Source organism: Lissotriton vulgaris, chromosome 6 (assembly GCF_964263255.1).
Source record: "Lissotriton vulgaris chromosome 6, aLisVul1.2, whole genome shotgun sequence".
Lineage (NCBI taxonomy): Eukaryota > Metazoa > Chordata > Amphibia > Caudata > Salamandridae > Lissotriton > Lissotriton vulgaris.
This window is the reverse complement of record NC_141694.1, coordinates 1,786,821,732-1,786,849,484: the sequence shown is the minus strand read 5'-3', so window position 1 is coordinate 1,786,849,484 and position 27,753 is coordinate 1,786,821,732. Positions and strand designations below refer to the sequence as shown.

At 42.7% G+C, this 27,753-nt stretch overlaps 1 protein-coding gene across 1 annotated transcript in view; it reads left to right on the top strand.

Moving 5' to 3' along the window:
* LOC147709485 (cysteine-rich secretory protein 3-like) overlaps window positions 1–27,753 on the top strand; it is a 101,603-nt gene that overhangs the window by 61,150 nt on the left and 12,700 nt on the right. Inside the window, exon 6 of the mRNA XM_086928040.1 lies at window positions 15,287–15,372. Within this exon, the coding sequence (XP_086784166.1) occupies window positions 15,287–15,372 (86 nt within the window). The remainder of the gene's footprint in view (window positions 1–15,286; window positions 15,373–27,753) is intronic.

Below are 27,753 nucleotides of genomic sequence, written 5' to 3'. Positions count from 1 at the left end.
AATATTTAACATAACATGAATTATCAATACCAATAAATAAATAAATAAATACTTAATTACAATTAAATTACTTTCCACCCTATTCCCCTATAAACCACAACCCGCTACAGAACTAAAATGGAAAATTTACTTAAAAAGAATGACTAATTCATGAATTTTAAAAGTTAATTTACTATATTTAAATTACTTCCCACCCTATTCCCCTATAAACCCACAACCCGCAATGGTACTAAAACACATATTTTCCTTAAAAATAAATTACTAACTTCTAAAAATGTTATACATATATTCTAAAACGAACACAATTATTAACAAAAAATATAAACACAAACATTTAAAATACATAATAAAAGACATAACACTAATATAAATATCGATATTAGTAACATCGATATTTTTGCTATTGATATTACTAACTTCGATATTAACAGAAATTATATTTCTTACCTTCAGGTAGATATTTTGGTAGTCAATATTCTTGATTTCGATATTCTGTCCCTACGATATTTCCAACTCGATAATATTGTAGGTCGAAATTAAAAACTCGATATTTAGACTGCACCGGTGTGGACAGACAATTTAAAAAAGAAGGTGGGTTAGCAATCATTTATTGATCCCACATTAAAGCTGCTTTTCTTCCTGTTCAACTCAGAATTTGTGAGGCTCTCTCCTTCAGTATTGAGCTATGTAATACTAATTACTTATCTGTCACCCACCCGGCCCTAGGCACATCTTCTTGCAGGAACTCAGCACTATCTTGGAATTTTCTGCTAGTATATTAGACCTTACCTTGCTGGGAGACTTTAATTTCTATCTGGAGAATCCTACTGATAATGATGCAAAGATTCTTCTTGAAATGAAAGCCAGTCTTTGTCTTTCCCAGGTAGTTCTAAGCTCCACACATTCTGCTGGGTACTTTCTTAATGCTATATTTATCAACAATTCTTCTATAATAGATATCTCGACTTTACCATCATTCCGAACAGACCACGTAGCAGTGAGATCCGATCTGTCTGTAATAATGCAGAAATCAAGAACATATGCGAAGGAAAGAGTATATTGATTTAGAAAAGATCAGATATAAGCACAAGCTCGCCCCCTCCAAAGCATTGATAGTGAGAGAGAAGCCGTCCTACCATACCCAATAATATTGAGGCCGCCAAAAATTGAGTTAAAGATATTTTGCTCATTGTAAAGAAACTTGCAACTATAGAAGCAGAGACATCCAATCTTAGTAAAACGTCTGTAACAACTTGGCAGGCTTCTTTCAAAATATAGTTAAAGAAATATACAACAGGTTTTCTTCCATCAAAGTCCTTGCTAGGACAGTACTACCAGTTCACCCTAAGCATGCTTACACCACCTTCCTCTGTAAATTCAATGATCCAACTGTAGAGCATGTTACCTCTCTTTTAAAATCCACTAATTCCGGCTCTCCCCTGGATCCCTGTCCCCCTTCGGTGGCAAGCAGGCAACAGAAATAATTGCCTCATCTCTCACAACTATCTTCCACCACATGTTTGCTAGTGGTGTATTTCCTTCCCAATTTAAGGTGGCGTCTATATTGCCTCTTCAAAAGAAACCTTTGCTTAGTCCTACAGATGCAAACAACTATCAGCATCTCTCAAGAATACCCCTACCCACTAAAATTGTGGGGAAAAAAAAGAACTTTCATCTTGCCACATGCATACAAGGGAATATTAGTTTGGACACCACTTAATATGTATTTAGTAGTGGCCATAGCATGGAAGAAATCAGAGAGACTCGGGATCAAGGCGGTAAAGCAGCCCTCATTCTACTCGACCTGTCAGCCACTGTTGATATAGTGAATCATGTGATGCTGGGAGGTCACCTATTTGACATCGGAATCAGAGGAGAAGTTCTAACCCTGTTAAAATCCTACTTGGTCATGCATAAACAATATGCGTCACTAAAGGGATTCAACTCAGATTCTTTCTCACTGCCTTGTAGGATGCTGCAGGGCTCTTCATTAAGCCCAATTTTATTTAATGTTTAAGTGTCTTTTCTGGCTGATCTGATCGGACAGTTTAAATTTTCACTCACTTCATATGCTGATGACACCCAAATAGTTGTTTCCTTGTCCGAAAAGATGTTGACACTGACTCTAGGTTTAGGAATGGGATGCTGGCAATTAATACCAGGGTGGCTAGCAATTGCCTACATTTAAACGTAGGGAAAACTGAGTTAATTGTCTTCATTCTTGTCCCATTCATGGTGGCCAGCTGAGTTTGGAACCCTTCCCATCCCAGTCAAGAAGGCATTCAATCTTGGAGTGATCATGGACTTGAAACTTACCGAAGGTGATCATATAAATGTGGTCTCCTCCCCCATCTTCTTTAATATTGAAATTCAAAAAAGGTACTTCCTTTCCTTCCATCGACCCTGCAAAAATCTGTTGTCACATCCATGATACTGTCATCCAGCCTTGCCATCAGAAGGAAAGGGGGCTGCCCACCCTCTCTTACCCAAGCCTCCAGCGTAAACAGGTAGCACTTCTAGTGAGCCGGGTCATGCAGTATGCATTACTTTCTTTTTGCAGTTTTATATGGCACAAACTTGACCCTAAGGTCATGGGAGCACTACACATGAGCACCAGTTACATTACACGTGGTCACAGTGCACAGGGAGATTAAGTGATTTGCCCAGAATCACAGGTTGCTGATCCGACTTCAAGACTTTAACCTGGTTCCTCAGTTCCAGAATCTGCAATTATGGCCATGCCGCTACATCCTTTCCCCTGTGTGTGCCATGGGTTGTCCATAATGACTACTACAAATGTTTACCATTAGGATTACTTTTTTTAATGCAAGTCAATTGGTCTCACCTATGCGAGATCTATTGCCTCTGTCAATGTTTTCTGAGCCACGTTGTACAGCAGATTGGCTGTTGTGCAGCATGGTTGAAAGTAAAATGAAAATTTGATGCGGCCAGCGTTGACTGGGTCCTATCCCTTTTTTAAGTCGAGCTAGACAGCGCATGCGCTGTCTCATCGAGACCTGTTGTAATCAGTCTATAGGCTTGCAGTTTTCCTTCTTCCACCCCTTTCTTGCTATGTGCTTGCCACATTGTCATCTGTTTTTTCATTGGTTTAAGGCATGACTTTCTCTTGCCTCTTTTACTAATTTCCCAACCCGAGAGCACAGGCCAAGTACAGTCTTCTTCCTCAACGTAGTGTTACAGCATTGGATTGTCGAACTTCTTTTCTTTTTCGTGTGCTAATTTAGACTTCTAGAACATAATAAAAAAAAACGCTATAGTGGAGGTGAAGTGATATAGTTGGTTTGGGAGATGGACAGAGGCCCAGTGACTGGGACCACCAGTCGCTAGACCAATGATCTTCAGCCCTGCCAAACAGAATGATCTCTGCTTTACTGTTGTTCAATTGCAGTTTGTTTTGACCCATCCAGCTGTTGATGTGGGTCATACATTTCTTGAACCTTATGATAGTATCCGAGGGGTTAGGGCCGAAGGTTACCAGCAGTTGGGTATCATCGGCATATGATACCGTTTCAAATACATAAGATCTAAATATCTTGGCCAAAGGAGTAACATACAAATTAAAAAGCATGGGACTCAAAACGGATCCCAGTGGTACTCCAAAGCATACTGATCTACTGCATGCTGCCATGGAACCAAGGTGAACTGTGGTAGAACGATCTTTTAAATAGTTATTAAACCATTTCAAAGCCTTCCCCTGGACCCCCATCTCCCAGAGCCGTAGTAACAAAATGTTGTGGGAGGTGGTGTCAAAAGTGGCTGATAGATGCAACAGCACCAGAATAGCTGATTCCTTCTTATCTAGAGCAAGCCTAATGTTATCGATCATTTCGACTACCGCCGCACAGAACCCTGATTGGGAGGGATCAAGAAGACTATTCCCTTCTAGATAGTCAGTGAGTTGTCTGTTTACTAAGGCTTAAAGAACTTTCCCAAAATAGGGCAACAACGAAATGGGGCGATAGTTGGCTAGTTCACTAGCATCTGATGTAATTTCTTCAAAATGGGCCTGACTAGGGCTTTTTTCCATCTGACTGGGACAATAGCTTGGTTCAGAGAAAGATTGAAAATCTCAGTAAGCCTTAATATCAGAGAGGGAGCCAATTTCTTAATCATTCGTGGAGGCAAAGAATCTGTGGGAGATCCGGATTAAGGGGCTGATTAGGATGGATTTTCCGCATCCTCCGGGCCGGCGGAAGCCACCGCCGGCCCGGAGGATGCGGAAAATCCTCTGCGGACCCACCAAGACCCACCACCACATTAGGATGGCTGGTGGGTCCTGGTTTCCGTCCGCAGCTTTTACTCCGCGGTTGGCTTACAACCGCAGCGGAAAAACACTAATATGGTGACGGTGTCTCTCAGATTAGGATGTGCTCGGAAACATGCTTTTCCGCTGCGGCTTTTCCGCCGTGGAAAAGCATGTGTAACTTCACTGCGGGGTCCCGTTACGGGCCCCCTAGCTGAAGGGGGGGTGGGGGGTGCACATGGGGGGTACCTATGGTACCCCCCTGCATTTGTATGCAGTAAGCGGCAGGCACCGCGCGGTGCCTGCCACTTTCTGCATACAAATGCAATGCGTGCATTTTTAACATTGCTGCGGGTGCAGCTTGAAGCTCCACCCGCGGCAATATTAAAAATAGAGGATGTGACCGCCACCCTGGCGGTCACATCCTAATCTGCACAGAGGGAACGTCGCAGCTCATGCGGACGTTCCCTCCTACTCAGGGGTCGCGGACGGACTCAAGTCCGTCCGCGATCCTAATGACCCCCTTAATTTTGACAATAGCCTCCAAAACCTGCTCCCTGGTTACTAGTTGGAATTCAGTCAACAGGGGGATTTGTGGATCGCTCCTGGTGGTTGTCTGCAGATCGATCCCGTCCTCCTGTGGGAAGGATCGCTATATTGGGCCAGATGTAGGTGGCCCAATACCGGTCGGTAATGGCCGAAATTCCCGAATTTCGGCCATTACCGACCGGTATTGGGCATTTGGGATGTAGGTGGCCTAAATTGCAAATTCGGTAATTTACTGATTTGGTATTTTGAGGAATCGGTAAATTACTGATTCCTTAAAATACCAGATGTAGGTGGCCCAATACCGGTCGGTAATGGCCGAAATTCCCGAATTTCGGCCGTTACCGACCGGTATTGGGCATTTGGGATGTAGGTGGCCTAAATTGCAAATTCGGTAATTTACTGATTTGGTATTTTGAGGAATCGGTAAATTACTGATTCCTTAAAATACCAAATCGGTAAATTACTGAATTTGCAATGTAGGGAGCACTTAAATGAGTGCTTTTCCCATTTTAGGATTCGTTATTTACCACCAACTATAAGTTGGTGGTAAATAAGGAATATCTTTCAAAATGCAAATCTGTGCATTTTCAACTGTGCCATGTGGCAGACATACATGCCCTTAGAGCATGTATGTGTGCCACATCTGCACACAAGCACAATTCAGGGGTGCAACAGGGTGTCAAAGTGACACCCTGACACCCTTGAATGTGTCCCCCATTTTACCGAATCGGTATTTATCGATTCTGTAATTGAAATTAATTCCTATGGGCCTCCAGGCCCACAGGAATGAATGGCAATTACCAAAACGGTAATTACCGAATCTTACCGAATCTGTAATTTTTACCGAAAATGTTTCTACATCCCATTTACCTATTCTTAAATACCAAATCGGTAAAATTCGGTGTTTAAGAATAGGTAAATTGGGATTACCTACATCTTGCCCATTGCCTTGATTTTATCATCGAAAAAAGAAGATAGTTTGTTGGCCTAATCCTGAGAAGCCACAGAGGATTGTGTGGCTTCAGGGGTGGTGAACTCTTTCATGATTTTATAGAGTTCTTTATTTGAATTGACTGCGTTGTTAATCCTCCCAGCTAAATACATCTTTTTAGCCTCCTTGATGTTATTTAGATATGCTCGGTGACTTTCTCTGTAACTGGCTTGATCTTTGGCTGTTTTTGTTTGTCTCCAAAGATGCTCAGCCCTCCTGTTATCTACTTTCTGAGTTTTGAGTTCTGCAGAAAACCAAGGCGACGATTTATGCTTCATCTTAACTCTAGAAAAAGGCGCTATTTTATTCAATGTCGTTGTGATTGCCTGTTCAAATTCAGTAATAGCTGCCTCAATATCATTGGTATTCAGTACAGCTTCAGTGGTGAAATTGTTAGCGAAGGAAACAGATGTAACTTTGGGCCAGGGTCTAATCATGACGCTTTCATTACCTGATCTTATTTTCGGCTCCTTGGCAGGAAGACTGAACTGTATTAAATAGTGATCCTAGTGGAGTTCGTGAACAGAAGGTCAAGAGTATGACCAGCCTGGTGGGTAGGTACCACTACCGATTGCACCAGGCCCACGGTCTGGAGAGATGTAATCAATTGGTCGATGTCTTGGTTATAAGCCAATTCGAAATCGCCGATGAGAATGAAATTATCGGCACCCATAACACCAGGAGCAATAAATTCAGCTAGTTGGTTTACAAAATTGGCCTTATGACCAGGCGGTCTATAAACTAAGGCTCCTGTCAATTTCCTAACCGATTGCGACGTTCGTTTGAAAATTAGTATTTCTGCTTTGTCTAGGTGCAGAGAGTCCATTATAATGGTTTCTAATGAACCTGTTGTCGCACTAGCTAAACCTCCTCCTCTCCTGATTGCTCTGTCCAGTTTGCCTGGTGCACAGTGTCCTCAGGTAGCTGCGTTGCCCACATTGCTGCTCCTTGCTCTGCTCCCTCTACCCGCCCTCTCCATATAGCACCACCCAAACAGCCGCCGCGCAAGATGAAAATGGTGTGCTGCACTGTTTAAAAAGTAAATATAATATTTTTTTTAAAATGCTTTGTTGAGCCACGCATACCAAAATTAAAGCGGGTGGAGGAAATCACCCACTGTATCATTGCATAGGAGACGTGCAGGATTTGAGGCTCTGCTTATTTGCCACAATTGTTGCGTGGTTAAGCAAATGCAGTCTAAGTATTTGAAGTGAATGAAATGGAACCACGCAGTATTCTCAGATTCCCAATGGGCTATTAGGGCTGCTGACTAACATACATTTTTATTAGGTAGGAATAAAGTTGAACATAGCTTTAAAAAAATCTCTTGATGCATTAAATGAGTTTCTTATCCAGGCATTACATTTTTTTATCTAAGGGGTCAAAAAAACACATTGTACAATAAACAAAACAAAATTATAATTGCTACAGATATTGTCCTACCTATTAGCCTTCTAAATGTTTCTTTTGTATTCATTTTCTAAAATGTGAGGGACACCTCGTACCGACTACATTACTTTCAGAGTTCAATATACATATTAGTTTTGAATGTAGAATGAAACAATTATTAAGAAATACTACAGGAATAATCATTTAATTTCTTTTTACTAAACTACTTCTAATGAGAATGACCGATATCAAAAAATAAATGAGATACCTTAGTCACTGAGCCCTGATGAATGTTTTACCACTCCCTGTGTGTATGGCCAGGGATGCCAGACAGACAAATGAGTAGGAACAGGCTTACCTAGTCCATGCAAAACACCACTGCCCTCTAGCGGCACAGCTTTACCAGTCTTTAAAAGTGAACACATGACCTAATGCTTCTTCCCGAAGGGATAGGAAGGTTTTGAAGGATTGTGACTGTTACTAAACAAATACACACCAAGCACCACAGACGCTCTACACGTGATAGGTAGGACAGCATTAAAGGGGACAGTAACTTAATGTTGCCTCTTATGCCACAGTAGGTAGCCTCATGCCTCTCTCTCGCTGTACTTTCTGGCCTCAAGATTAAAGGGGTGCACCACTCTCCTATAGAAAATCCTCATCAACTGCAGGGTACGCCTTCCTCTATACAAAAAACAAATTAATTTCAATCTATACTTCTGTCACCTAGGCTCCTGACACTTAGCAGCGAACCTCTGGGTGTTGTGTAATCACCTTAAGCTCAACTCTTCAAAAACCATAAACCCTCATCCGGGTAAGTTGGTCCCACTACTCCACTGGAACTCGAATCTCCACTGACAACTGAAAACAAATTAAGGAACCTGAGGAATGACCATACATTTTGATCCTCCATTCTTCTCCAGCTGATGTAGGTAACTGTACATCAACAGTCTGGGAAATGACAGATAAGTAACCCAAGTACAACCAAGGTAGTTTATACCTGGCAGTGCAGAAGAGGGCAATGTGTTCTTGTTGCCACCTCCTCTTGATAAATGTGTTACCTTTCCAAGGACTTGAGTACTTTGGGAGTGTGGAGACTGGTGAGACTGAGTAGTAGACTTTTGCATATCACCGCAGACGAGTGAATCTTCCTCCAATGGTAGTGCTTGGGCAACCACGCATGAGCACAAGCTCCTAATCTGAGAGCAGAGAATGCTTCGGAAATGGGTGAAAATAAAGAAGTCCTGTTTACATGCCACTCTAAAGAGAGCCTTGGCACTCTGACATACTTGCAGCCTCTGAAAAAATGATGATTTCTATGCATTCTTCTGCCTCAGGGTCTCTTGCATTCCCATATTAAAAGGTGTAGAATTCCATCAAGTTACGTGTCAGGCCCATCTATACACCACAAAGAGTGGAACAAAATATGAACGGCCTGGGAACCTACACAATTTTTTTGGGGACTGACGTATATGGAAACTCTTTGATTAGGGTGATGCAACATATACTAGACAGATGACTGGGAGCAAAGAGGAGATGGTCACAGGTATACAGACTCTGCCCTGTCTCTTACAGTGGAAGATGGGGATCCCAAATGCTATAAATGCTGGACAATCAGCCTTGACTTGTCAGACCTCCACTGTCCAGATCTGACCCCATACAGAGGCAAAATTACCACTAATTCAAGACAAGATCCAAGTCCTATTCCCAACACACTTCAGAAATTTTGGAAGAAACTGCCTAATAAGCCTATCTGCACTATCATATTGGGAGGAAACTGAAAGCTGCCTGTCAACATCAACGAGGGCTCAAAGACAGTACCAAAGCATGAAGTGCCCTCTAAGCTGTCAGTGTTACTGATTAGGAGGACTCCAGTGGTTTTCATGGTCAGTCATGACATGGAGAACACAGTGAGCCTCAATACCCTCTAGGTGGCTCAGGGTGCAGAGTGGTCACACATTCACGGTGGAGTTGGAGGTGTGTACAGATAAGCAATGTAGTGAGCCTGGATTTTTTTTTAAATGTGGTACTAATGGTCAGACCCTAATGTCAATAATGCAGACCACATATAAGGATGGGAGAGACGCAATCCAGAAATCAGACCTGGAAAGATGGAGCTCAGTGTAAAGAAGATTACAGTTAATTAATAGAAGTGTTAAACTTTGTTACAAATACAAACAAACCTCACTGGCTTTATGGACCTCTTGTGTGGTTAGGGCAAACTCTGGGTAATACTAGAGTCTATTGAAGCTGATAGGGGGCTGGTGGATTTCTTGGGGGCCCTACATTATGACCTATCTGCCTCATGAGATACGCTGGAAATGGAGACTGTACTGAATTGCTTGGGCTAGGAGGTCCAATAGTGGTGTGTTCATGTTCTCTTCCTATTTTTCTTCCTATTAAATGTTAGTAGAGTAGATAATGTATTGGCAGCTAACGACTGCGATGTGACAGATATTAAGAATATACCCATTCCCATGTAACATATGCAGATGATGCCATTTTGCTTTCTAGAACACCTAATGGGCTCAAAAGCCTGAAGAATGGTTATGCTGATTACATGACAAAAACACTACGGTGAGGTAGGACCCAGGGGAATATTTAGAGACCTAACTCAGGACACGTCCCCCACCAGATATGAAAACAACCAAATAGTGCCAGAGGGTCTATCAGAAAAAAGAGGACTTACAATGTATGAAGTGCAAACTAAGAACAGGGAACGCCTAAAGCTGACCTATGAATAGTGGTGTATCCTGACAGCCTAAACAGATGGTCAGAATCACCCATCAGTCACCACTCTGTACCGCCCTTCATCATTTGGGATATTTTCAACACCATCCAGGTAGGTGTGTACTGCTCAGAAGTAAAAGACACCTAGATGTGATAAGGAATCTTAACTTAGCAGACAATGGTATGGTGGGCCACTTATCTGGGCTTGTAAGTGGAAAAAGGTGTGTGACTGGAAATGTGCAGTGCTAAAAATATGTGAGAAAAGAAAAGGTAATAGTGTGTGTAACCTAAAATTGGATGAGGGAGCACAGAACAGACTTTATTCAGGTGGTGCTCACTCCGCCAATATTAAAAAATTGTTAAGGACAGTTAAAGAAAATATACTGTCTAGAAGTGGAACTGGGTCGACATGTTTCAGCAAACAGGGGACACCATTGTCCTTGCTTTCATCAGGACCTTATTAACAATTGAGTGCTACTGCATATATAAAATTAAATAATAAGTGATAACTAAAATATGTGCAACAGACAAGTACAGAGATCACCTGCGAAATCCAAGTGACACGTCTCGTCAAAGACTCACAGTCTCTAAGGGAAAACCTACCGTTCGGGCAATTCCTGCGGGTCCAAAGAAATTGTTCTACTCCTGCAGGTTTTAAAGAACACTCGAGCACTCTGGCCAACCAACTTATCTCGCGCAAAGATCCACCTAAACTAGTACGACAGTCCATGAAACGTGCTAGAAACAGCAATCGATCAGCCTTACTAGAACCTTCGGTACCTAAAGCCCCTCTAGAAAGACTTACCTTTGTCTATACTTTTGGGACTCTTTCTAATAGCATACAGAAACTTGTCAAAAAACACTGGCCAATCTTGAACTCCGGTCTTTTGTCTCTTCCACCTCCTCTCTTCTCCTTCAAAAGAGGCCCAAACCTGAAAGACAGACTGGTGCATACAAGACCCCTGGAAGAACAACCCAGGGCTTTGGGGTCACTTTGGGATCTTCCGCCAGTCACAGGGCATCACCCTTGTGGGGGATGTCAAGCCTGCCCTCAGACTAAGAAGATGACAGAAATTGATATAGGAACATCGAGGCCCTGGCAACTGAAGAGATTCACCAATTGCAATAGTGAACGACTAGTTTATCTTATCACATGTCCTTGTGATATAGATATGTGGGCATGACCACTCGTAAAATACGCATCAGGATTTCAGAACATAAGAGCACAATCCGATGTAAAAGACAGGCAACTAAGCTCACTACACACTTTTTGGAAGCTAATCATCCCACTACTTCTTTCCAATGGACTGTACTTGAGCAGCCTTTCATTCCTTCACATGTTGCGGATGTAGCCAAATTTCTCCTCTTGAAGGAACAGAGATGGGTCCTTAAGCTGGACACACACCACAATGGACTCAATGACGAGATACCCTGGTCCACTTTGTGAGGTGCCCACACCTTCATTTCTAGTGTGTGAAGGAGGTCGATTATGATTGCGGAAGAACCGCCACCGCCAGCTATGAGGTGGCAATCCTTCCATTGCCGACCGCAAGTTTCCACCCACCAAATTTGGATGGCGGGGGAAATCTCACCACAACTGTGGTGGTCGCATAGACCGTCTGCCACGAAACTGCCACAGGCAATCCTTAGGATTACCTAGTGCAGCGGTCTTCACCAGCCAAATTACGATGATGGCTGGAGACAGCCTTTCCATGGAATTGGATCTGCCATGGAAAGGTTGGTGGGGATCGTTAGTGGGGGCCCTTTGCGGGCCTCTCATGTATAGGGGGAGATGAGGGTGCTCTGAGGGGTGCCCATGGTTCCCTCCTACATTTCATAACACCAAGTGGCAGGCGCCGTGTGGTGCCTGCCATGTATTGCTGTGGAATGCATAACCCGGCATTTACGCATCACAGCGGGTGACCCGCCGCAATGTTATGCACGCACAATGCGTCCGCCATGGTGGCAGATGCATCCTGATTTGTGGTGCGAGACCGCCTCATGTATGGCAGACAGTCCCAGTTTACAACAGGATTGCTGACTGACTCCAGTCCATCCACCATCCTAATGAGCCTCTCAGTTTTTGGGGATATTAAAAAGTTAGCTGATTGTAGGCTGAGGAGAACAGAGTACGTGGAAGGCTTTCAGGCCTTCCTCCAAGTTGTTCTACCTTTGTAATACATCAAGAGCTTGGTCACAATTATGTGGAAGACCAGACTGACCCTATTATTATTGTGGTGTTCAATTTGGAACAACTCCATGCTTCCATTAACAGGGAGGTCAATGAAGACTACCTGTGCTGTGTAATGGGCTATCTTATTGCCTGGGTGGATTACATCAAGCATATCTGTACAAACTAGGGCAGACTAAACATCTTCTCCAATTCCACGCAAACTATAAAAAATGGATAGGTCCTGGATTAAAAAAATCTCAGAGAGATCCATGTGCCTGGTGCACAGGGAGGATTCCTTGACTGCCTTACCAATCACCAAAGGCCAATGCAGCATGGCCATAGCAGCCTCAAGACTTTCCTTTGTCTTCTCCACACATGACCCAGAATACCAGGATGGAAAGTAAAATAGATTTTTTCTGCCCTTTTGTAGCATTTTCTCCTGACTAGGACTATTTGAAGAAGACACATGGCAGCTCATAGGGTTAAGCATAGGGTGCCACCATAGCTACTGGGGGCAGTTGCCCTTTTCTCTGGAAGTCATGAAGCAAATGAAAGAGATACTCATGGTCTTACTCCTTGATACAGTTGCATAGATATATGCATCAAAACAGCTTGTATTAACCTTTTGCGATGGACACATCAGTTTTTATTCTCGTGCCTTCTCCAAGTGGGTGTGTGATGGAGCCATCCTTCAATCACTAGTCAAAACATTACCTCTTTACTTCTTTTGTTGCTGAATATCTTACTTTAAGAGAAGACACCAAGTGGCACAACTTTATTTGAAACCCTTTGCAATGCACTCACATACCAGGAGGAAATAACTAGACAAATATAGTCTAACCCATCTCATCAGACAGTTTGGAAGTTCACTGGTATTTTTGCAGAACTAATATTATGTTATGTTATGTTATAATGGCTTTTGTAAAGCGCACGGCTACTCAAAAAGAGTGTCTGCTTCATAAATTAAAAAAAATGCCATTGTACATTTAAATTAAGGTGAAAGATACACAGAAAGCCAACACACAATTCTAGCTTCATTTCCATACTAACAACCCAGAAAATAGTCAACCACTGGAGAGATATATGGTCAAGAAGCAAACCCAAATGTGAGAAATTCACAGATCCATATGGAAAACCTGAAGGGATGCAAGGCACACACATCATTGGAAAGGTAAAAAATCTACCGAGAGAAAACACATCCTGTCAACTGAGGAAAGGGAAAACAAACCAAAGGCATGTCTAGCTGTGACACCTATATGTCATGCCATGCCACACCACAACATCAAGAAGGAAGAAAAGGATGATAATCTGGGTGACAGTGAGGGATGTGTCCAGCATAGAGCCAGTCCTAATTAATCAAACCACTCTCATCAATTGACTTCATTGTCAGAATGGAGCCAAAACTAGAATGTCAACATGCTAACTTTTGACCAATGAAATATGCCTCAAGAACAAAAATGTACAAAATGATCAGTAGACGAATAGCTGAGTTGCAACAGATCCCCGACCAAAGGGGCTTGGACACAAGGCGAACCGTGGTGGTCAGGGGAAGTAAAACACAAATAGTGACCCCCCTCACAATGGGAGATGGATCCAAAGGGGCATTCCTTTATTTTCAAAAACAAAAAAATCCTTTGGAGGTTTGTTTTTGAAAAACAAATGTATTGAAACTTTACAACACGAGTTCATGTTTGACAGAATCATTCAATAAAGTTTCAATACAATCACAGGAACCTCCGTCACAGTGGTTCTTAGGATACTTCTGTCACTGCCACTAGGAAGCATGGTTTGGGGAATGAGCAGAGAATTAAATCTGTTTTTTTGGAACTCATAGGCGAACTCCTGTGTTTTGAGATTTTTTAATAAGCTAATTGTGGATAGCGAAGTCCCAAAGGTGTCTAAATTGTACTGGGAAGGAATTTGTAGTAGCCAAAGAAGGTGGTGAAGGGATGCAAGAATTAGGATAAAGGATCTCGTAAAAATGCATTCTCCTTGGGGTACAATTGAAATGTGATCCCCCTTTCCTAGCAAACTGGCTTTACGAGACTCTGAGAAAGATTGACAACTCTCTGCATCTGCTATCTGAGGAAGAAGCCTTCCATCAGCTTTCCTTAAATACTCTTGGCCAGGACCCGGTTTATCTCTACTGGGCCCAGATACCTAACCCTAGACTACAAAACACATTTTTTTAAGGTGAAATATAATATTTTCATCCCAGAAATAGTGCAGTCTGGTTCAGAATGGTAATGGATTCGGTATATGCTCACTGAAAGCAAAATTCTCCATGTTTCATGTACTTATGGATTGTGTCTTTTATATATCTGCTTGTATTAAGGGTTTAAGACTCTTGTTTTTTAAAGTACCAAACATTTCAAAGGTTGGAGGCGATGGAGCTGCTGTCTGAAATGCACAATTTGATGTGGCAGTATGAATTGCACGTTTTATACTCCCTGTCAGCCAGAATTTTGAGGATGTATCTGAATAGGGTGTGCTGTTTTGGGGGTGTATGGGTTTTAATTGGTATTACAATGTACAGTTGCTTTATTGTTTTAGAATATTTTATGTACAATTGTCCTAATAGACTTTACTTTACTAGTAATACTACTTCACAGTGGTTCCTTTAAATGTTACAAATGACCATCAGGCTGCCAGATATTTCTAACTTTGGCAAACTGGTATTCAGTCAGTGTGGTGGAGAAATTTAGACTGTCGCCCTGACAGACCACTATCCGTTCATGAAATATAAATCAGACCCTCCGTGCCGATTTTACTTCATATATCACACAAGACTGTATTCTGTAGAACAGCCGTAGGTTGATTCAGTGAAATATCATGATAGTCGAAAAAATGAAAATGCATTCTCACAAACAATCTGCAGAAGATTAGCTTAATTTGGGCAATTTGATGACCACATAATAGTGTCACTTTTAATAATTCCAAATACTAAGTAGTGTTATGATGTGAAAAATGAGAGATTACCTGGAATATGGACATACCTCTTTAAAAACAAGAAATTATTACCACAATAATGTGATTAAAAGAAATAATGTACATAAAATAGAAAAAACATAAATGTTAAAATGCATGTATTGAGTATTTGTATTTTAAAAACATTTGTAAAAGATATCTGAACCTGCATTTGAGGACATACTGTTGCTCCAATAATAATTATTTATCTTTAACTGTAAAGGTCGTTTGGAATGAAAGTTCCAAAATCGGATGCGCAAGTCAGCAGTGTTCAAATTTTGTTCTGTCTGTTTGCCAATACGCCCCTGCGTAAGTATTGTGTTTTTATTTTACCTAAATTGATTTATTTATATATAATTGCCATTTGAGGATTGTGAATAATGCATCCTAAAAATTGAATAAATGTTATTATTCATAAGGATCATCTGAATAGCCCGTTTTATTAGCCTGAAAGCTAGGGCTGAATCTTTTGTTTTTTGTTTTTATTTACTGATGCATTTATTATTTATTTATTTATTTATAAAATTTCTATAGCGCACAAATACCTTCCGGTGTCTCGGCGCTGGAGTTCACAGATTGCAGAGGGTTTCCATTGAAAGATTACAGATTAAAAAGCCAGGTTTTAAGGTGCTTTCGGAATGTTAAAAGTGATGGACTAAGTTTGATATAGGAAGGGAGCAGGTTCCACAGTTTTGAAGCAGCAACCACAAAGCGTTTGTCTCCCCATGTTGCTTTTTTTGTGCGTGGAATTTGGAGCTGTTGGGCTGCGGATGAACGTAATGTTCGACTAGGTTTGTAAACACTAATTGCCTTTTTAAGGAATTCTGGTCCAGTATTGTTCAATGCCTTATAAGTAATACACAAGGCCTTAAACTTTGTACGGCTTCTAACCGGCAACCAATGTAGTTGACGAATGATGGGAGAGATGGATGAGTATTTAGGTGTGCCGGTTAGAATCCTTGCGGCAGGATTTTGAACAAGCTGTAATTTGTTCAGAACTTGCTCCTGCGCGTTCAACAGTAGGCCATTGCAGTAGTCCACCTTAGATAATACCAAAGTGGACATTAGGGTCTTGCCTGCATTTGGGGGAAGAAATTGAAGCAATTTCTTTACCATTCTTAGGGTAAAGAAGGAGGCTGAGACCACTGCGTTAGCATGGCTGACAAAAGCTAGCTTGTTGTCGAATAGAACTCCCAAATTTCTAACTTTAGATACTGGTGGTGGAGGGGTTCCTAGCTCCGAAGGCCACCAGACTGGGGACAAAGACGGGGTTAGTTCACCAAATACCATAACCTCCGTCTTGTCAGAATTTAGCTTTAAACAATTCTGATCCATCCAGGTACTGATGGCTCTCATGCCCTCCTGGAAGTTCGCGGCTACTGCTCCTCCATTTTTGTGGATCGCCAGGACCAATTGGGTGTCATCGGCATATGAGGTTAGTCCAATACCAAATGACTTGATCACCCTCGCCAAGTCTGACACATAGATGTTAAAAAGTGTCGGACTTAGCGAGGAACCCTGGGGAACTCCACAAGGCAGGGTGAAATCAGGAGAGCAGTAACACCCCATCTTCACAGACTGCTCTCTCTCAGCCAGGAAGAATGCCAGGAGTGCTCTGGCTTTACCCTGAATGCCAATTGCAGAGACACGGTCGATCAAGATGGTATGATCGACCGTGTCGAAAGCTGCAGACAGATCCAAGAGTATTAACACCGCTGTACCACCCTGGTCCATGATTATCCTGACCTCCTCTGCTGCCTTTATCAGAGCAGTCTCAGTCCCGTGGCCCTTCCTGAACCCAAACTGGGTGTCATCCAGCAGCTCGTTCTGGTCAATATAATTCGACAGCTGTAGGTTCATTGCCTTTTCAAAAATATTTGATGGATAAGGGAGCGAGGCAATAGGGCGATAGCTTTTAGGCTCTAATGGATTTAGGGTTGGTTTTTTTAAAAGAGGTTTTACAGTGGCCTTTTTCCAAATTGAGGGGTAGTCACCTGTCCGAAACATGGCGTTGCAGATGTTAGTGAGCACCGGGGCTATCAGATTAGATACTAGTTTAAGAATGAGTGGAGGACATGGATCCAACGGTGATCCTGACTTAACAGTATTCATAAGCTCTTCCATAGGCGACTGGGATAGTGGGGAGAAGACCTCAAAGATTGGTTTTGGTGACATGAGAGGGATCTCCAAACAGACAGAATCGGTGATAGTTCTTTTAGTAAAGTTGTTAGAAATGTCTTGGACCTTTGCCTTGAAAAATTCTGCTACCTTATTGCAAAAGATTTGGGATGGCTCTGTGATGGAAGGAGCCGGTGGATTGGCTAATTTTTTGACCACCTGATATAGCTGTTTGCTCGAATTCTGAGCTAATTCTATTTGTGTGCTATAAAAATTACATTTTTCTGCAATAATGATTTTTCTGTAGCTCGACAAAGCTTTCTTGTAAGTATCTCTGTCATTATTATCGTAATTCCTACGCCAGCGCCTCTCCAGATTTCGGCATCGTTGTCTCTCGAGCTTTAGTGGTTCCGAGAACCAAGCCGCAGAGGGTTTAGTGCGGTTTGGCTGCATTTTTTTATTGGGTGCTAAGTGGTCAAAGGCATTGTGCAGCCAATGTCCATAATTATTGGATGCTTCATGTGGGTCAGATATGTCTTCTGGTATCGTAGATTTCAGAATATTATATAAGGCAGTGGGATCAATGTTTTTCCAGTTGCGACATTTAATCTGAGGGCGTATGCTAGGAGAAGAATTTTTATGGTTCCTGACTAAAATAGTAAATTTAACTGCCGAGTGATCCGTCCATATAAGCGGGAACACTGTATTGTATTTTTGTATTATACTGTGCCACCTCCATGTTGAGGTACATACCTATCTTCAATACACTTATATATTTTTTTAATGACTTTGATAATACTTAACCAAGGCTTTCTGCAGTTTTCACTTTGAATTTTTTTCATTTACATGCATTTGTGTCCGAACATATCATGTATTACAAACTGTCTTATAAGAAAAACAAATAGTCCCAAAATGTAATGATACTCATTAAAGAGTTCAATGCATAACTTACAAGAAAGGAATAGCAACCCAATCAAGTTACCTAATTGTGAGTCTATGGGTAGCTACTGTTTAAATATTTTTAAATAAATAAGGATTGACGATTAAGACACTATCTTATAAAGTATAAAATATATTATATTAAAGTGAGCTATTTAAACATAGAGCGAAGTTTTCAGCATCAGTAATCGAAGCCATTACATAGGTTGTGCTGGGTACTGGATTTAATTAAACACTTGAGGATTGGTTCACAAACATATATTCCCACCTATGTGAAAATTAGAGCATGTCACCAGTATATCAAATGTGTTATGTTGCATTACAATAGTGTCATGTTCAGTACATCAATCTGACCACTATATCTCAAGGTCTGTCTAGTTATGTCGATGTGGAGCTACTATCCTACGATATAGTACTTAGGTTGATGTAGTGGATGCAATATTATTGTAGTTGAATAGTATTGATCTTGACGTACTGAGATACAACTAAAACATGCTGTGAAAATGCATCTTTTTGTGAGGGTATCATCTGATTCAAGCATTCAGCCATGGTGGAGTTTTGGATGTGTAAAAATCGCTTTCTCGTAGGGAAATTACAATAATGTGGAGAACTTTTTACAAGAGCAAACTAGCTTACAGAGGCCTGTGTGAAGTTGATTCATGGTGGTCCACCTAGAAAAGCTGGTGAAGATTTTGTGAATATTCATAAATATTTTGCAGATAGTTCTTATTTTTTTAATCATCATAACTTTAATTCTGATAAGGGAAGGGGTACATATTGTTTAGAATGGGCATGAAAATAGAGCACCTGGCAAAATGTTGGTGATATAAGTGGAGGAATATGGCTAAGGGGAACTGAATCAAAAAGCTCTTTGGCTTTTTATTTCTGCATGTATGAATGTAGTTGTGCATATTTATGTGTACAATTTAGAACAAATCCAAATCCTCCTGAGAATGTGTCACAGTTGTGGATTTCCAAGAGAATTCTTGATAAATTTCCAAGAAGTAAGAAATTTGCCCAAAGGTATCAGTGAATATTTGATTTTTCAGAAAACAGAGAGGTAATAAGAAATCATTTGTGTGAAAAAAGACATTGGAAGCTACATTACCAGTTTCTACTCCATTAATAATTAATATATTGAGATTTGCGCTTTACAATTTCATTATATTCATTATTACTAAGCAGTACCTGAAAAAAATATATGATTGAACTGCTTGGTATCTTAAAGTATAACATTAATATTGATCTGATAACAATTTGAACAAATTTCTAATTCTGTAATATTTAACAAATTTAATCCAAAAGGATAAACTTGTGCACATGAAACAGGTGGCAATAATTACTGCGGTGATGCATCATGATACATAAATAATTCAAAATATCACTAAAAAACATAGAATTTATCGAGCCAACCTAAAAAGGACCACATATAAAAGGTGATAACAGATTGTAGTCACAATATATTTCATTTGTTGGTGGGGTATACTCATTTTAGGAAGTCTGGGGTGTTGTTAGGTGCTCTCACCCTGTGAAAAACTGTTTTCTCGCATAATTTTCTTATAGACATTATGTGGCCACGATCTGCACCCAATGCTCCACAAGTGGACGTCCCTAACTATGCACATCTTTGGATATACGCAGTGTAGGTTATCTGCAAGGCGTGGTGTCACACCGGACCCTGCATCCAAAACAGAATGGGGGTTGGGTAGTGGGCTTTCCTTAAGGCCAAACCAAGCCCAACCTTCTGCATGTGCCCAACCCAAACCATTAAAAGGGCACAAAGGGGTTAATGCTGGTAAAAAAGTTAGAGGTATCTGCAGAGTTGATGTGCAGATATGCTCTGATTTCCCCATTTAAAGTGGGCGGGTAGATCCTGATTGGCTGCCTACAAACTGTGGAATATTTTGTGACAACCATTACAGGACTCCTAAAAATATTAAAGGAAATATTAATGAACAGGGTGGGAAAACCCAAAAACCAAAGTCATGCAATGGGGCAGGAGGTGTGAAAAGACCCTATTGTGTGGCCACATGGAACAAAAGGGCATAAAGAGTGCCCACACAAAAAGTACGCAAAACGGTGGTCAAGGTTTGAAAAGACCCAATCTGGTGGCTACTAGGAGCAAAAGGACACCAAAAGTTTTCAGAATCGTGGTTGGAAATATGCACAAGAAGCTCAGTCTCCAGGGGAGTGACTGCCTTGAGCAGGGGTCCAGAAAACCTCTTGAATCCCCAGGAAAGACCTAATAGTGAAGATGGTGAGGGGGTGTCCATGGGTATTCCTCCAAAGTGATGTCCTTCTCCCAAGGAGACATTAGTTCCCAGGTACTGTAGATAATGGTAACTGAGAAAAACATAATAAAAACTATAGGCCTAAACACAATTTACATTACATTGGTGTAATTCTTGTAATTTTGGGGGTATTGCGTTATGCTTGTTATGTAAAGATGTACCATAAATGCACAATTCATTGTAAAAAAGTGCTAAAATCCCAAAGGAACAACATGATGCATGCAGCATTTGTTTTCAGTGCTTTTGCTTTTTTAGCATTATTATTTACTGAAAAAGTGACGTGAGAATGAATTTAACACTAAAATATAGAGCAAAATGAGAGAACTGTATTTTGTGTAAATAGCCGTAATTTCATGTAATTTTGTAGGAATTTCAAAGCAAATTTCTCACACCCCTTAAAAACAAGTGAGCGCTTATAATAGTTTGTCCTCTGGGCTACCAGTGCTCAGCGATGAGCTACACTGGGTGCTTCCCCTGCTTCCTGTGTCTGTGCCTGGTAGGGCTGGGAGCACATGGCCACTGCTGCTGCTCTCATGGAAGGGAGTGGGAACCAAAAAGCTGGCAGCTTCAAGCTTTACACGGAGAGCTGTGCAGGTCAAGTGGGGAGTGGGGTTCCTGTGTAGCCCCAGTCAGATGCACACCTAGTGCTCCAATAGAGAGACAGGGGCAAGCGTCCTCAACAAAAGATGTGATGCAAGGTTGATTTTCTGAAGGAAATAAAATATCAGCTGCTAATAAAATACGCAAGCTAGATGATAATGGAGCAGGGCGTTTGGGCTAAATTGCTCCAGCTCCTGACATTGAAACATGGTAATCAGAAATGAGTTACAGCTTTGGCTCTTGAATACACATAAGCTAATTCTGGGCAAATCACAGAATTCGACATGCCCAAAAAAAGTAAAATGAATTGTATTTGTGTGCACCCCATTTAATGTACACAGACTTGTAGATGGTCTCCCATCCCACCCGAGTAATGTAGTCTGGTGCTACCTAGCTAGGTTTACACTACATAAATACCAATGCATACAGACATAAAACAGCCCCCTAGAATCTTCTGAGGTTCTTAAAAACTTGCATATTAGTTTTTTGTAGTGCCACAGGTAAGGCAGGGGCACCATCAAGGCTGCAGGAGTACAGCAGCCCCCAGGAGATCCACCTTTTTTTCATAGTCACTCTACGTCTCCTACAGTGTTACACTGGTGATGCAACAACAGTGTACTACACACAACAGCGCCGTACACTAAATGACACTTTAGTCCACTCTACACTATGCCACTCAACTCAACTACACTATACGACAGTTGAGCCCCTGTCCTCCACTGTATAACACTGTAGTGTATGTTTTTCCACTCTACAACGCTCTGCTGCACTCTATGCCACTGTACGACACTGAACAACACTGTGCTACACTGTATTCCCCTACACTGCACTTTATAACACTCTACTCTACTCTATGCCATTCTATGACAGTCTGGTCAAATCTATGATGACACTCTACTCCATGATACTTAACTCCAAAACACTAGAGTCGCCTATACTCCACTGTATGACCCTCTACTGTACTGTGCAACATGCCACTACATTGTACAACATGCCACTACACTCTACAATATTCCACTTGATTATATGACACATCACACCATTCTACTCTATAACACTTTACTATATGCAACGCCACTCCACTCCGCTCTCTTCCACTCCATAACACTAGACTCTATGACACTACACTGTATGGCACTGTCCTTTACTATACTCTACAACACTGCACTTAACACCTTGGCTGCTAGGTGTTTTCCCCTCCTGTGCTGCAGGCCACTGTTTCCCATTGTTCATGACGAGCTCAGCTCGTCATCAGCACAGCTCAACCGTGCATCATGACGAGCTGAGCTCGTCATCAGCATCGAAAGGGTTAACAACACTAAATCAAATAACACTCAACACTATGATTTAAACCCAGTTTACATCTAAGTTGTGGTTAGGAAAACTTTATGTATTCTTTATATCCAAACCCCACTAGCCACACTACAATAACTATAACTCGCCACTCTACCATGCACTATGTTCTGAGAAATTATGCGATTTTAGATGTCATAAATCTATCTATTCACTGAATAAACCAAAAGTTAGAGGGACTTTATAGTTAGGGCCAGATTTCACTCGTATAAAACCAGCGACATTCAGCAGTTATGGTTACCGGAGCTAGTTATAACTTACACCCCTGCAATGCACTGTTTATGGCCTCACATATTGCATCACTCGTGACATCACTGAGGGCCAACTACCCCTCCCCTTAACTCCTGTAAGTCCATTAAGATGGGTTTACTGAGAGGTGTTCGGTGTTTCTCCACCATTCTGCAAACCCGCCTCCTGGCGCACTACAGTTGGGGGGTGAAGTCTCCTTTGCTCTTGAGGGTCCTTTGGGGCCAACTACCCTTCCTGTCAACTCCAATGACAGCTGGATTGCGGAGAGGTTGTCAGAGGCCACGCCCTCTGAATCTATCACTCTGCAAACATGCATCTTGATGCACTAATGGGTGGGAGAAGTAGTTGCCTTTAGTCCTGAAGCCCTCAGCAGTAAAGTGGAATTCATTCCCCAATTAGAAGCACGCTAGGAGGTGCGGTTGCAGAGTGGTAGAGAAAGGGGGCATGACCTCCAAGTCCTCTCACATACTGGCGGTAACAAGAGGGCTTTTTGTCCCCCAAAGACCCTCAGCATTCAAGAGAATTTTGTTCCCCAACTATCACTGCACCAGAAGGTGCGTTTTCAGAGAGTTGTTTAAGGGGGCGTGGCGTCCGGTGACTTACCAGAGTTTTTTTTATTACATTTTTCTTTTTAGGGAAGAGGGGGTGCATAGCCCCTCTTTCCTGGGCCAATTTCAGACCCTGGGCTCCATCCCCAGGGCCAGTCTTTTATGAAATGGGAGGTTGGCCATGCGGCCCCCCTTCCTGGGGCAATTATGGCCCCGGGGACCCCGTCCCCCATGGCCTGGCCTTTTTTTCTTGTTTTCCCCTTTTTTTCAATAAAGCAACAGTGGCCATGTGGCCCACCCTTCTCTGGGCCAAATTTGGCCCCGGGAACCCCAGCGGCATGCCCTGTATTTTATTACTATTTTTCACGGGATGTGGCCATGCTAACGCCCTCTCCCGAGGCCACATTCAGCCCTGGGGACCCCAACCCCCAAGGCAAGGCCTTTAAATATGTTTTCAAAAAAAGGGTTGACGCCCATGCGGCACTCTTCCCAAGGCCTATTTCGGATCCAGGAACCCCATCTTCCAGGGCCAGGCCTTCATAATTTTTGTAAAATGGGGAGTGGGTCCTCCTCCCTTGGCCGATATCGCCCCAGAGACCCCATCCACGGGCCATGCCGATCCCGTTGGGGAATGCAGGGGGAACCTGAAGGCTACTGAGGTCCCTGCCAGCATTGCTTTTGGACAAAGGAACTACTACCATGCAGCTCCGTCTGTCAGAAAACGATTCTGCTCCACTTCATGGAAGTGAGAGCATTTTTAATGATCTTGCTTCCACGAAGCAGAGCAGTGTTTACTATGGCTTGGTAGAAGTGGTGCGCTCCTGCCAACCCTTTGCCAACTGCAATGTCCTTGGGGACTGGGAGGGGGCAGTCCCAAGGGCCATCTATGGCTCCATTAGGGAGGCAGCGCAGAACCCCTCCTTCTTCATGTAAGCCCCGGGGAGGTGATGGTCCCTTGGGCTGGGGGTCCCCAACAGACCCCCTTCATGATTATATTTTTTCCAGGGGAGGTGGTGGTCTCGGGGAAAGTAGAAGGCCATGGGGCTGTGTGGGGATGCAGGGCCTCCCCACGTTGTTTTAAAAAAAGAATATTTAATGCATATGCCCCAGAGAGGTGGGGGTCCCCAGGGCAGTTGGGATGCTGTGAGGCTCCCTGCATATAATTAGTTTACTGCCCAGGGAGGTGGCAGTCCTTGGGGCTGTGAGGGAGGCCATAGGACCTCCCAAGCAGTACTTTATTATAAAATGTGTGCCCTGGGGAGATGCCAGTCCCGGGGCAGCAGGGTAATGACGGGGCTCCCCGCATATAATTAAATCACTGCCCCAAGGAGGCGGTGGTCCCAGGGCTTTGAATAGCCCTTTATTTGTACTTGCCCCAGAGATTAGGCCCACCGGGGGGCTTAGACAAAATATGCGCAGGAATCCATGGGTATTTTTAAAATTTTGCCATGGATTTGTGGATCCACCAGCGAGTCCACGTCAAAATAAAAAAATGAAAAAGCTTTTAAACCATATCTGGGGGGGGGGGGGGTCAGGGTATTCAAACCTTGCCCCCTTTTCTTTATTTTATACTTTTTTTCTGTGGATTTAGCTTCAAGCCGGGTCCCAAGATGGCTGCCAACACTTCCTGGTTGAAGTGTTGGCAGCCAATCAAATGTCAGTAGGATCTGCTTGCATACTACACTGACTTGTATCCCCAGATATGTATATTTTTGTAAACTTTAATTTCACTAAAACTATTGAACGGATTTAAACAAAATCACAAAAGGCATGCTTCCTGGACAACATGTTGTTTTCTGCCAAATTTGGTGTAATTCTGTTCAGCAGTTTGGGCTGTAGTCGTGTTCAAAAAGTGAAAAAGCTCCATAGACTTAACATAGGGAAAATTCTATTTTGAACCCTCCATTATTCTCTGCCCCCGCTTGATGCATCACCCCAATAAATTTCAGCACTGCAGGTGAACCAATAAAGAGAAGTTTTGTGGAATTTCCGGGGAGATTCGTCAAGCATGGCCAAAGTTATTGGCAAAACCAAAAGCACTTTTTGTATGGAAACTTTGGTCCTAACTATAACTACCTACTGGCTATCGCTAGTAGTATATATATATGTGTTTAACCACGAGGTCAGTGTGCACCAAATTAGTGGTGTCACACGACCCGATCCACCAGGTTGATTTATATGCAATAATAAGCTTACAGGGATTGATCCCAATACTGTTTATTTGTTTAAGTTGCACATAGAAAATCAAGGGAAAATGTGTAGCATTTTAACTATGTTCCTTGTGCCTGAAACTGACACCCAATGAAATTTGTTATTTCACTTGCACTAGCACTTTAAATTTCTGCCGCTGCCCTCTATGGCGCCATGTGACCAAGGCCTCTGGGAGGCCGAAACGTTATGCTGTCCGTTGCAGAAATAAAATAATTGCTCACGGAAAACCTGGGTCTCCTGTTTCTTGGCGGTGCTGCGGCGGGATCAAGCCCGTAACATTGCTTCTGAAGCCAGTGTGAATTTGTCAGCCAGTTGAGTGCTTCTCCGGCGTTGTAAGACCCCTCCTTCAGGAAGTGGCTACGCGGCAGGAAGTCGTGGCCTCTGGTGCTCCGAAGGTCGTTTGTTTCTCCCGTTAGGGAGAGACCGCGAAAAGCCCCGGGATATCCGACAACCTTGCTCGTCTGAAAGCGGATCCGGCGTGGTGGGATGGCTGTCTCAAGACCGCGCTGTCAGAGCCTCTGGAGAACGGTGCAAATTTTGGGACACGTCCCGTGAAGGAGTTTTTGTTCCGCGTTCGAAGGCGAGTGGCATTTACCTACCTGCCCACGAACTGTGAGTAACGCATCATTGCGTTTAAACAATATTATATTCAAGCAACATGGCAGCAGGCGCAAGAAGAGGGAGGAAGGTGGCGGCCCTCGAAGTGTTTGATGATTCCCCGGCCGGGGGGTCTCAGGCGGCAGGCTCCACAGAACAAACACTGGATAGTGCCCCCAATCTCCGAGACAAATTTAAAAGACTTGAAAAATGTATTAAACTTGAACAGGCCAAGTGGTGGGAGCACCGCTCCCTAAGCAGATATTTGGAGGTCGACCGTATACCTAGGGGGTTACGAGTAATGCTGGCCCCAAGTTATGATCAACCTGACCCCGAGATGCTTAGGGAATGGGCCGAATGCAATTTGGATTCCTCCAAAAGACTGGTTCAAATCCTGGTGCGCTATGAGGAATCAGATCGCATAAAGATACAGAAGCAGATAGATGAGCTGAACACAGAAATAGATGGAATGGGCGCGGATAGTGGCCCGGAATGTAAGAAACTGAGGGAGGAAATGATGGACCCTGTGCAAAAGGAAGAAGACACGATCATCAAAAGGAAATAGTTCAAATTCCAGCGCGATAAAAATGACTATCTTGAGGGGCGCATTTTTACATTTGCGCGCAAGTATGACGCTAGGAAAATGGCACAGCCTCCCACGACTCACAATGCTTCTGTTACCAATGGTGCCCAGAGATCGGTTTCTCCGGCCAGCTCTTCAAATGCAGACCTCAGCTCAAATATCGATAGCGGGTCAGAATATGAGGCAGGCAGAACCAGGTCTGGGTTGGGGTTTACCCGGTTCACCCTGGCACAAGAATTGGAATGTGTAAGCCAGGACAGACGCGACACACTACGGCCCAGGGTGGATCCTCAAACTGTCAAAAAAGCCCCAACACAAAACGGAGAGAGCATCGCAAAGCAAACACAAGGCGCAATACCAAAACGCAAGACCTACAAAAAACAGTGGAACAAAAAGAAACAGCAGTAGGAGTGCAGGGTGATGCAAATTTCTCTGTGATTACTCTCACTTCCATGACACTAACGCCTTTGGAATTCAAGACTCTTTCTTTGGGGTTGTCATTTTGCCCCCCGAGGAACTTCAACTATGCAGATACACGCATCGATTTGTTCAAATTCACGCGGAAGCTTAAACTCAGAAAGCATTTTGCAAATAACAAATCTCGCAAGGCGGAAGTGAGAATTGATAACAACATCAGTAGTCAAGCCCTCATAGCTAATGATATTCCATTGCTACAAGATCTGGAGGGACTGCGACTAGAACAATCCTTATCACAGAGCCCCAGCACTCAGCTCAATACGGCCACTGGTGGTCTCACGAACTTTAAGAAACGCTCAACATATACACCATATATGTTGTATGACAATATAGACATTTTTCAAGAGGCAGCTGTCAAGGACATCAAGGGCCTATATGAGAAAACACTTAAGAACAATAAGTATAAACACAGGCACAACCGCAAATACACTGATTTGGTTGACAAAATCCAGAAATGTGGGAATGTCATCGTACGTCAATCAGATAAGGGGGGCAACATCGTCCTATGGGCAAGAGATCTATATTTGGAGGAGGCGTTATTACAACTGAATGACACCTCATGCTACAGACATTGTGATGTGGCAGCAATTAAGAAGTCCCAACTAGCTTTCTTTTCATTGTTGATGGGGTGGAGATCATCGGGCCTCATCAGCATGGACGAACTGAAATATCTCAAAAATGAGCACCCCATCATGCCCGTCTTATATCTGATTCCCAAGGTCCA